The sequence below is a fragment of the Callorhinchus milii genome, unplaced genomic scaffold, assembly GCF_018977255.1.
Source record: "Callorhinchus milii isolate IMCB2004 unplaced genomic scaffold, IMCB_Cmil_1.0 Scaffold6, whole genome shotgun sequence".
Classification (NCBI taxonomy): Eukaryota; Metazoa; Chordata; class Chondrichthyes; order Chimaeriformes; family Callorhinchidae; genus Callorhinchus; species Callorhinchus milii.
The window spans coordinates 24,294,244-24,306,470 of NW_024704747.1; the positions used below are offsets into that span (position 1 = coordinate 24,294,244).

At 37.4% G+C, this 12,227-nt stretch overlaps 1 protein-coding gene across 1 annotated transcript in view; it reads left to right on the top strand.

Annotated features, from left to right (window-relative positions):
* pde1a (phosphodiesterase 1A, calmodulin-dependent) overlaps positions 1-12,227 on the top strand; it is a 115,441-nt gene that overhangs the window by 98,212 nt on the left and 5,002 nt on the right. Inside the window, exons 10-17 of the mRNA XM_007890107.2 lie at positions 699-799; positions 2,404-2,529; positions 3,704-3,805; positions 3,923-4,043; positions 5,309-5,390; positions 6,650-6,770; positions 9,088-9,275; positions 10,411-10,740. Coding sequence (XP_007888298.2) covers positions 699-799; positions 2,404-2,529; positions 3,704-3,805; positions 3,923-4,043; positions 5,309-5,390; positions 6,650-6,770; positions 9,088-9,275; positions 10,411-10,740 — 1,171 coding nt within the window. The remainder of the gene's footprint in view (positions 1-698; positions 800-2,403; positions 2,530-3,703; positions 3,806-3,922; positions 4,044-5,308; positions 5,391-6,649; positions 6,771-9,087; positions 9,276-10,410; positions 10,741-12,227) is intronic.

A 12,227-nucleotide genomic window follows, 5' to 3' on the forward strand; every position in this document is an offset into this window, starting at 1 on the left:
TTGTTCATTCGTTCACTCTTAGTTACATTAGAGATTTTTTTTACCTTCATTAAATATATCTGACTGCCAAATGATTTGAGGACTATTTGGTCAAAAAATGTAATTGCTTCAAATGAATTGTTTGTTCTCATATTGTTAAAAGGCTGTTAAAAGGCAGACTTTTATTTTACATAATTAGCCACTGTAGGTTTCGTACACAAAGTCATCGTGGGTTTTATATACAGAACCATTGTGGGCTTCATAAATAGAGTAAGTAATGAATCTTTATAAGGCATTGGTTAGGCCACATCTGGACAATTGCATGAAGTTTTTGGTGGTGCACTATAGAGAGAATATTGGAGCTACAGTGAGGGTACAGTGTAGATTCATAAAGATAATATCAGAGATGAAGGAGTTTAATAATGAGAAGCAGTCCAACGCTCATATTCTATCCCTTAATCAACCCATTACAACAGGGACCAAGGTGAGGATGCATCAATTCATTTAACCAAACTATGATTACCACTTTTTGTTTAAAATAATTAAAATTTGATCTGATATAAGGCAGGGCGTATTGAATGATATTAATTAAAAATATGTTTCATGCACTCCTTAAACACTTTCTAAAGCCAAGAATTATTGTTTTTCCATATGAAATGAGGGTAAATTTTAAGCATTATTCTTCGCAGACTGTTTACTGTGACGTTGTGTTTCTGCAGCACTGGTTTACAGAACTGGAAATCCTAGCAATGCTCTTTGCGGCTGCTATTCATGACTATGAGCACACGGGAACCACTAATAACTTCCATCTTCAGACTAGGTAGGTAACACACGAGTGAAGCATGAGGAAAGTCACATTTCTGAAGAGTGCTTGTCATTATACATCCCTGAAAGCAGGATTTACAATAGGTTTTGTAATCCAAATTGATAGCCAGAGCCCTTTGAATTCTCTCTGTGGGAATCATATCCTAAGTGTTGTAGAGACATTGCCTTAGCATTGTAAATGTGATAAAATACTATATCAAACACAAGTATTATTGTTTCAAATGGACCAAACGTAACCCCCTGCATATTTTGGTGGATTTGCTTTCATGGTTTCAATTATTCTGAATTTCAAATGTACCAAAATAAACATTTGGCTATTTTACAATATGGTCGTTTTTTTATTTAAATAAACAATTTTGCTCTGAACTGCAATGTCGTTCAGATTTTACTGTCATCAGAATCAGAATCTTGAAGCATCAGCCAAGAAATCCACGTGGCTTTAATTTTCCAATGAAGGAAGGATATTTTGAATTGAGTCTCTTGGATCTGGAATGTTTGTTCAAATAGACATGCTGTCTTTGGAGACGCAAGTACAATTTGCCCTTGGAACAATGACAAATTAATCTCTCACTCAAGATAGTGGATGAATGAGCTGTACACAAGCTCAGAGCTGAGCCTATAGCATGTATTGTAGTTGCCCTATTTTGACAGTGTTAGCCTTCAAAGACCCAATGAACTTTGGACTCTATGGTGAAGATTTCCTGTCACATTCATGGTTGTTTGGTAGCAGATAAACTACCTATGTGAACTCTTATAATCAATTGAAAAGTCCCTACTGGAAGAATGGGCTATGGATTTTTCCAACCCATTTAACACGAGTGTTGCTCTGTGCCTTAGCCAACACAGAATATATTTATATGAAGTGACATAGACACATGAAGAATGTCTCCTTAGCAATGGGGGAAGGAGTGGGGTTGGGGGGGTGATCTTAATGTCCCATGTCAAGAATGATGCATTCATAGTCCCTTTGAGAAATTTCCGTATTTACCAATAGACAAATGGAAGTCATGGAAAATTGAACATTTTCCAAGCTTTATTATTTGTTGTGCTTATCATTTACTCTCATTTACTCTCTCTTATTCAACACATATGCCATAACACTGAGCAGACTTCTTTCTGTAGTCTGTAAGTGAAAGTTCTATTTCTCAACTCTAGCCGTCCTTACAGGCTCTCTGTGTGATATAACAAGGGCCATTGTGGACTGACAGCCCAGGATATCATTGTACTCTCCTTTTTACGACCAAATTTGGAAAAAAGCTGCTTGAAGCAAAAGAGGTTCATTGAATTGCAGGCAGGCAGTATAACATGCTGCACCACATTCAAAAAACATTAGGCATAGTTAGGCCCATTAAGCAAATTGAGCTTTAATCCATCTATGCTTTATACTAAAAAGGCTGAGTTATGTAGTTTATTCTTAAATAATCTTTTAAGAAATTTGATGTATATATATACATATAATGGGTGGGGAGGGAATAGTGGGGTGGGTATAATAAAAATAATAATTTCTTTTTTCTTTTTAAACTGCTTTTATTGCATTTAATTTATCGTGTATTCAAACATTCAATAGTCAACACTATTTTTATATTCATTTGATACCAGGTCAGATGTAGCCATTTTATATAACGATCGCTCTGTACTTGAAAACCACCACGTGAGTGCTGCCTACCGCTTAATGCAAGATGAAGAAATGAACATCTTGAGCAACTTGTCTAAAGATGACTGGCGGTAAGTTAAGAGCTTTTGCCAAATAATACTACAGGAACTACTATCCTGCCCATTTGTACACATTGTTGTGGTCTTTTTAATATTCAATCAAACGTCATCTGATAGGACCTTTCAAAAAAAAAACACAGGCTTAACAAAATAGTACAGTTACAGCTCGTAACTGTAATCAGGCATCTATTACAAGTCAGAGCTAAAAATAAAATTCCATTTGCAATAATACCATTAAAACACTATTAGTTCATACAAAGTATAATTACCTTAAAAAAAATCAATGAACACTCATGGAATGGATGATAGATTAAACAAATGGATTGAAAATTGGCTTTTTAATAAGAAGAGGATGATGATAAATGACATATTCTGCATTGGAGGCAGTAACCATTGGAACTCCACAGGGATCTGTTTATGAGCTGAAGGAGAACACCAAAGTTATGTGGCCAGCTAGACTAGAGATCAGAAGATTTTGATAATATGAACAGCATTCCTAATAAAGAAATTAATTCCAGGTCAATTGGTGCATTTAAAAGAAGGCTAGATCAGTATCTACGATGGGAAGGGATTAAGAACATAAGAATTTGCTGGGCGATAAAAGTCCAAGGTCCTTCCACCATCCTGGCAGTTCCGCCATCCCGTGATATTATTTCCTAGCAGGGGCAACAGCTCAAGTGCTCATACATGAGCTGTGGAGAATTGGCTTGATGTGGAGAGAATAGTCTTTTTCTCATTCCAGGTTTCACGTTCTAATAAAGATCCTGTTATTCTTAGAATAAGCTCTACAAAAAACTCCAGTATTTTCATTCCGTTTCTGCTGCAGAAATGCTACTGCATTTTGTGATACTATTTTGTTTAACATCATCGCAATTGATTGCATTTGATCAAAATGCCACAGTACAAAATGTCACATTGCAACAAGAAATAGGCACCAATGCATTTGGCTTGGAGAGTATTTAAAGAAGATTATTCTGCCAAGCTGCTCGATTTGCTAGTAAGTGAAACATAACTTTGGGATTGAAATTCCTTCAGTCGTGGGAACATTGGAAGTTCAGCACCTTTTTATGTATTTTCCATTCTTTTATTGTAGGCATGGAAAGAGACTAACTGCCAGATCTATTCCTGTGTTTGACATTGCAAATCAGTTAATCATAGTACCATGCCATGTTTTATAAATCAACAGGGAACTGCGTGCTTTGGTGATAGAGATGGTTTTATCGACCGACATGTCTTGTCATTTTCAACAAATCAAAACCATGAGAAATACTTTGCAGCAGCCTGAAGGGTGAGGCAATCTCCTGTCTTTGACCATTTCGTTTATAAATAAACAGGACAATTGGTAATTGTTGTAGTGCACAGTTCCTTGATTGCAATAAGTCAGAGTGTGCCCTTGAATTTTCAGGACTGACAAGGCTAAAGTCATGTCTTTAATGCTGCACGCAGCAGATATAAGTCATCCTGCAAAAACCTGGCATCTGCACTATCGTTGGACAATGTCATTGATGGAGGAATTCTTTAGACAGGTAGACTTCTCATTTACTGCAAACTCCCACATGGCAATAGGTGTATACATTAGGGATAGTTCAGTGGATTTGGTGGTATAGAAACTATCTTGTGCAATATTATTAAAAAAGCTGGTTTATTTTTTAACGTTAAATTTTTCATACTTTGTTAATTATGGCTTGCCATGCAAATTAACTAATTATATTTAAACAACTGAACATTAACAGTATTATATTTTATATACGGTTCATGGAACCCTCAGAATGTCTGAAATAGTGATGTGGCAATGTGGGGGATCCCTATAAAGGATTCAGTTTTAGAAAGTGGAAAATGATTTGTGCCAGAACACATCCAGGAGCTTTTATAAGGATTCAATTTACTAATCTGTTGAAATTAAATCACTAATCATTTATTCTTACTGATGGTGGGTACATGACCTGCTGGATCAATGGCAACTTCATTGACCATTTCACAGTATAAAACCACTGCTTAATATTCAGTCATTTCATTAGCAAATGCACATTATTTAAATGAACGTCTTAGTTTCCTCGATCACAGCATTTTCTCCCTAATATAAATGTGCAGCCAAAAGATTATGAGAATTTTCAGTGGCTCCACCCAAATCCTTTTGTTTTCCAACAATGACGAATTGGCATTGCTTCAATTTTCTTCACTGTTTGTAGTTCAGATGAGCATTCCTGTGCCTTTATCCACACAAGATCTAATCTGCTGAATGGTCCAGATTGTCTGAATGCTGCTTATTCTGCTCATTAATATTATTTTTATTTACCTGCCCACATAACCTGATATAATCAGCAACTTTAGAATATCACAAAGTAGAACTTTGCTTCATGTCCTTTATGCAAAGTACAAACAACAGGGGTCCCTGAACCTTCTCAACTCCTCCGTTCCCCCTCCTTCCCTGTGGATCTGTACTAATTATTCCCACCCACACAGAGCTTTATCATTTATTATCACATCTGCTTCTTATTGCTAAAACTGCTTCTTAATCCAGCCGGCCGCAATTGGCGATTAATCTCATGAACTTTAACCTTCTTTAAAACCTTCTCACAAATAAAACATTGTCGAACTTTTTTTTTACAGAAATCTAGGTCAGTGTACCGAACAGTCGTCATCAGCTAGTTTAGTTACGTCCTTAAATCCAGAGTATTTGTGCGCTATGATCTATTCTAATACTGCCTTCCCTGCCCTTTATAGATTCTGTACCTCTTTCAGTGATCTTTTGCTTTGTCTTGCAAATCTGCTGTTTTCTATTTCTATACAGGGTGACAATGAGGCAGATCTAGGGCTACCATTTTCCCCACTGTGTGATCGTCAGTCCACAATGGTGGCGCGATCACAGATTGGTAAGTATTTGTATACGTGAAAATGCATTCAACGTGCGTTTGCACGTGGTTGAAAGAGATATTTTTCTTGTCTTCCAATCTGAAAGTAAACTCCCCAGAGATGGCTGAAGTTTTATTCTATGCCCATGGCAGGTATCAAAATCTGATTCAGTCTGATGATTAAGACTGTTGTGCTAACCATCTGTGGCTCAGTGTGAATAGGCTGACAGCCCTGACGCTGTGCTTCTTTGTTGTTATGTTGTGTTTTAAAACTCCTGACATCAGAGCTGTCCATCATGAATTAACACCTCTTCACTTTGAGAAACACACTTAGAATCAGGGCCTTAAACTCAGTGCTGCATCAGAGAGGATGATTTGATTGAAATGCAGCAGGTCTCTTGTGAGCAAACAGATTTGCCTATTATCTGGTAGCTGACAGTGACAAGCTATAATTTTAGTGACCTTGCAAAAGACAAGTTGTTTTCTAAAATAGGCTTCACGAGGAAGTACAGTCTAGGGGGAGTATTCATCAAAGTATTCCTCCTAGCTGGGGAGTTGAACTCAACTGATTTGCAACGTAACCCAGCATCTTGCCTATCTTATTGCCTCACTTTGTTAAGACATGGTGAATGATGAGTCAACTAACACCTCCAGGTCTCTTTCAACTTTGAGTTACAGAACTGACTGTCTTTAAAGACTATACCTAGTTAGAGTCAACTGTGGCTTTAAAAAGTGGGCCAGATAGATGCTTGGACTGTAAGTATATTAAAGGACATGGATAAAAAGTACCGAAGAGAAAAGAGTTAGTGTAAAGTAACACATTTTAGCATTCTAAAATTCTCACATTTACTGTGTTACTTATGCTGTTCGCAACTGTTCGCAACTGGAGATTTCAAGTTTTGGGGAATTAATTGTAATTTCCATTGAGAGTTTCATTGAGAGACAGATTCAGTATTTGGATTAAATGTGCACGGATACGGATTTCTGCTATGCAATAGAGATATTTAGAAGATTCCATGAAATCGCAATAACGTTAAAAATGTAACTCCATGTTGCAAACTCTCTTATCAGCTGCTGCATAACAAAACGTAAAGTTTCCACAAGTTTTGATTATGGAATAGTAGTGCGTGTCAACTTTTAAAGATCGCAATTCTAGTTTAGTTTACTTTGTGCATATCTTGAAATGTGACATTAAACAGCACGGAGGGTTATTTCATTCTGAATTAAGGAAATCTGTTTATCCGTGACCTGTTAGTAATACTGAACATTTTTTTTGACAGGCTTTATTGATTTCATTGTGGAGCCAACCTTCTCTGTTCTGACAGATCTAGCGGAGAAGATAATTGCTCCTCTTACAGAGGAAGCTTCTAAACCGGGTGCCTCGGGGTTAAGACGGCAAAGGTTCGTTGCAACTTTTTGAAATGTAATTCAGATGTTTGTATGGGTTCAGATGATTAAATCAGCTGCAAAGATTTATTAAAAAAAACCTGCTATTGTAGTAAACCTCATAAAAATCGTATCAGTTGGGACTGATGTTTAATATGACTTATGCAAAGTATCAGTTATGTCAAATTTGCATAGAATATAAACTCTTGAATGGGATTTGGGCAGATGTACAACTTAGTTGATTGTATGATTTATACAGATCAGATTTATGTGAGTTTTACTGTATAATCTAGACAGTTCTGTGCATGCCTTTATGTTAATGTTAGTAATGAGAAAGCTGAACTCCTCCCCCCTCCCATCATTATTTTTGATAGGATTAATAATAGCACTCACCAAAATAGTTAGCTTCACCAAGAATTGGTTTCATTTTAAAATGATAAATTTGGGAGGTTTACCAAATTTACCTGGAATAAATGTATTTTTATATTCTGCACCTTGTGGCAATATATTAGAATCTGCATTGTTAGGAGACAGCCTTACTACAGGATATCTAGGGGATTATTTGTTAAATTTCTTTACATGTGGAAAATGCACCAGGATACAGTAATGATATCTTCAAACAGCTTATAACAAGCCGTTGACCATGGGCACAGTGCATTCTGAACATGTATCTCACAACCTATTAACTTGTTTGACTACCGTTTGGAAATGAAAATGCTTCACCCAACATGGCGTCTAAATGAACATTTATATTGCCATTATTATATTTTGTCAGGAGTTGTGAGTTATTGCTAATGGCTGCAGAATCAATACAGGATGCTGCTCCAGCAATATTGTGTTACTGGATTTATTTCACAACTGGAAAGATTCATAATTTATAAACATCAAAGCAATGAATTAACTAATTCCTGGTAGAATCTACTATTTGTTATAATCCATAACTGTCCAATGTGAAATAGGATAAAAAGCTATAATAATAATCCTGACATTAGGTAAAGCGCCTTTAACACCAGGGGGACGTCTCATTGTGCTCCACAGGATTTGCTGCAAAGTGTAGTGACTGTGTATTTTTGAGAGTGAATGTGGCAGCCTATTTGCACACAACAATGTCCCACAAACAGCCATGAAGTGAACAGCTCTGCCTTTCCATTGTGTGCACAAAATTCATCAATGACGTTAGGTTTACTGTTAAGTTGTTACACTGTCAGTTTGTCTGTTGTCTGTATTATTTAACTATTTTAATGTTTGGACATGTTGGTGTTTATTGAGTTGTGTTGAAGCAGCTGTCTTTACGTTATGATATATTACCACCTAGTGGTGTGCTCATGTAATCACCTCGTTTCAGTTTTGCAAGTTACTTATTAACTTTAACATTTCTTCATCAGTCATTATATCAACAAAAGTAATTTAAAACGCCTATGTTTTATTTACTGTCTTACACCCTCCGTGTCTGCCTTCAAAGCCCTTCCTAAACATGTTTTGATTGGGCCTTCAGTCATCTCCCTCTAGATTAACGACAAAGAAAATAAAAGGATGAACAAAGCAATAAGCAAATGGCCTGAAATGAAGAAGAATAAGGGAAAATAATTTTCAATTTTTTTTTGCATTGAAATCTTTAACTAAATTACATTTTTGACTGAAAGAACATTGATAAATGGGGACTCTCCTTGCCTGACTCACTGTAGACAGGAGTGAGTAATGTTTGTTAAATATTTAAGTGAGGTTTAAAGGTTTCTGTGTCATTGAGGGATAAGCCACCAATTATAGCTTCTGTAATTGAAAGGGATGTGTCGTATGTGTCAGTCTGGCTCACACCTTTGAGTCTGAAGCTTGAGGGTTCAAGCAAGGCCACGTCAGGGCTTTGAGTTCATAGTCCAGGGCTGACACTCCATCCAATACAGTGCTGGGAAATCCCTGAGTTGTCAGAGTTACCATCCTTCGAATGAGCCGCCATGCTTATCTGTCTGTTCAGGCAGACGTTAAAGATCCCATGGCAGCAATTTGAAAACAGAAGGGAATTTCTCCCAGTGTCCTGGCCAACAATCCCTCACAAATAAAATTGTTTGCATGCTTCATGGTTGTTTGTGGAACATTGGTGTGTGCACATTGGCAGCCGCATTCGCCCCTAAGTACAGTCACTACACTTTGCACTTTGAATCCTATGAAGCGCTTCGAGACGTCTCGATGATGTGGTAAGGCGCTATATCAAACTATTATTCTATTATTACTGCCACAGTGAAGCACTCCGGGATTCTACCCCACGTGAAGGGCGTTATATAAATGCAAGCTGTTGTTGTTGTTGTTATTCTCTGGGTGTTATTTGTGTCATTAGTCTTAACAGCATCGGAGTGGGAGGTGCTACAGAATCATCACGCCGTCACAGTGTGAGGAGTGTGCCATCAGATGGAAGCTCTTCCACGGAATATTCTGTAGCTACCGTCGACCTAAAAAGCTTTAAGTTGAACTGGATGGAAGTTATACAGCAAAACAAAGGGAAGTGGAAAGAGCTGGCGATTGAAGGTGTGCAAGGGTTATTTTATAATAATTGCTAATAATTTCATGTTTGACTCTAACCATTTCTAAAGATTTCTATCCGGATGAGTAGAGACATAGGATGTATGTCAACCCATTTAATTGCTCTAATTCTCCCGCAGGTCAATTGGCTGCCACGTTTCACCCACAAAATATACAGTCAATTCACTTTACAGTATATTCTGTGAAGCTCTTTGAAACGTCGTGATAAGGCGTTGTATCAAATGCAAGGATTATTATTAGTATTAATATTACTATATTGATGGTTACCGTAGGGAGTTCCTCACTCAGTTTCCTCTTTAAGTATTCCTGTTACAAATTGCCGCATCTATATTAAGTTTTTAGAATATTGGCTTGTTCTTATATATTAAGTTTTCTTTTAAATATCAGCTCGCTCTTCTCACAAATATGCCCCGCAGATGTGTTGGGAGATGTTAGTCCATAGTGCACCCCCAAAATAATCTGCAATTACATTGTGGTTGCTGTTACGTTCTGGCTTTTGCGTTTATGTTCAAGTACATTCATTAAATAAAAAACACATAAATCGTACAGCATTCAAAAGTCCATTCAAAAACTCCCACAGACCACCTTAATCAGACTGCCTTAAGTGTTTCACAGACTTGTTTCTCAACCTTTATAAAGTTAAAGTGGTTCCAGTAAGAACTGGCTCAGACTCTGGTGGGCAGAAGTTCTCAATACTACTGGGCTTACTGTCAAAGTATTAATTCTGTGGTCTTAAATGTAATGCTACATAAAATACTAATGTACTAGTTGGAATTTAATTTCCTTGGCCCTGTTTATGTAAAGCCACCAGACTGTGAATAATTCTCCAGCGACTACTTATTTCCTACTTCTCTTGTAATAGTGCCCGAATGGTAAACTTCTGTGATGTAATGACGCAAGTAAGATTATTCTATAACTAGATGAAGGTCTGAGAAAACTATTAATGATAGTTAAAGCGTAAACTTGTAACATGATCAGTTAACCACAAACATATGTGTGTGCGTGTGTGTGTAATATAATATATATTATACATTTGTTTTGAGAGAATAAATAGTGAATAGTAATAGTTGAATTAATTGATCTTATTTTCCCTTTGAAAACAAATCTGCGCGAGGTGCAGAAGAAACAGCACGGAAGGATGCATTGCTGAAAGAGAAAGCTGAACAGCAGATTGCTAGCACAAACAATGAAGACAAATATGAGGAGAGACAGGAGAACCTGGTGAAAGCAGATGGTGACAAGAATAAGGGGCACGATGATGATTTCTCGGAGAAACACACTTCCTCCTATCCACTAGAAGCATTTGACAAGCAGTATTCAGTGTGCCCGCCACCTGTCAATCCTCCAGCTCTGCAGAAAACCCTGCATTCAATCAGCTGCATTTCACCTATATGTGAAAATGATTCCACCCTGACTGACAGACTGATTCAACATGCACCACCGTGGAATGGTAACTCACATTCTCTAGCTAGATTGCCGTGGCTTAGGAAAAATACCTGAACTGTGATTTAGAGAGGAACAGATATCAGTGCTTTTCAAAGGCAGCCATCCATGTCTTCTGATTGTCTTACATTATGCCAGGCAAGACATGTAAAGTAGTGAAGGACACATTAAGAATGCTTGCCAGACAGATAATAATTACACTGTTGGTTAATCTTTCTTTCGTCCGCTGAGTTTCCAGTGTTTCTGTCTGTATTTAGACTGCATCTAATTTACCCCCCTCTATCCAGTCTGTGATTCAAGTCATTATTTTGTCGTCTGAATTTATTCTATAAACATCTAGCACCCGTTTGCTTAAAGAACCTGGCAATTATTCCTTTAACCTCTAATTTCCATACTACTAGCATCAGAGGAAAGAACAATTAAATAGCAATCAACCATGCATACAGTAGGCAACTATTCCCAGATGCTCACATATAGTTGAATAAGATACAGAAGGCAGGGAGAGGCACACAATATGATTTGTGTTGTTTGCTATTGGTTATGATTCTGGCAGCCAGAAGTAATTCATTGGGGGACCGAAATGTGAGAAAGAATCTTAATTTTGTATATTGTGTAAGGGTTCAAAAAAATAGCATTGGATTGCAAATCGGAACCTGCTCTTAGGGCCTAACAAGTGAAAGGATACACATAAAGAGAGAATATGAGTACTATAATTATTTCTTCTCAAGTCAATTCCTCTTTATTTTCCCATCCTCGGTACACACATCAGAATTCCCGAACAATGGGTTCACTTGCTTGTGAAATTTTAAAAAAATCACGAGTGGTGTTTTGGTCGGTTTTGGTTATTACACCGTCTCTAATGAGGATAGACAGGCGTTTTCTCATGTTTTCTTCTGTCATAGATCACCCCTCTCCCCAGGCCCTACAACTTTGCTTACACTAGGCTATTATTGTACATTACAAAATGCTGACCTTGTGCTAAAATGGCAGGGTGGCCAATCTGTTCCGATATTGGTTTCCAATACTGGCTCCTCTGATCTGCTATGATACAGCGAACATTTATTATTTACTTGATTTGACCAGAAGCATTGCACAGATTCATTCTGGGAATACCTCATCAAGATGGTTAGCTTTACAGTGGCTGGATGTTGAGCTAAGGACCACAGTACGAATAAATGGAACAGATCTTAAAATAACAAAGTCCTGAACCATTGCACAAAGAGAAAGTTAGGGAGACGGAGTAAAACTGCATGTGTTTTTTGGCTTTCTGGCTTTATTTCAAAATATTTTGGGTGGCCTGGGCGTATGTGGAAATGTCTAAGGTTAAAGTCAGCACCAGTACACTTGTCATTCACATGGTGCCCATTACAATGTAAGTACTGCACAGTTACAGATTCATAAATATTTTATAGGCCACTTTACTGTAGAGTTTGGGGTTGATTTGGAACTAAGTGCAGAGAATGCGTCAGAAACCCACGTCCTACCATTTCATGG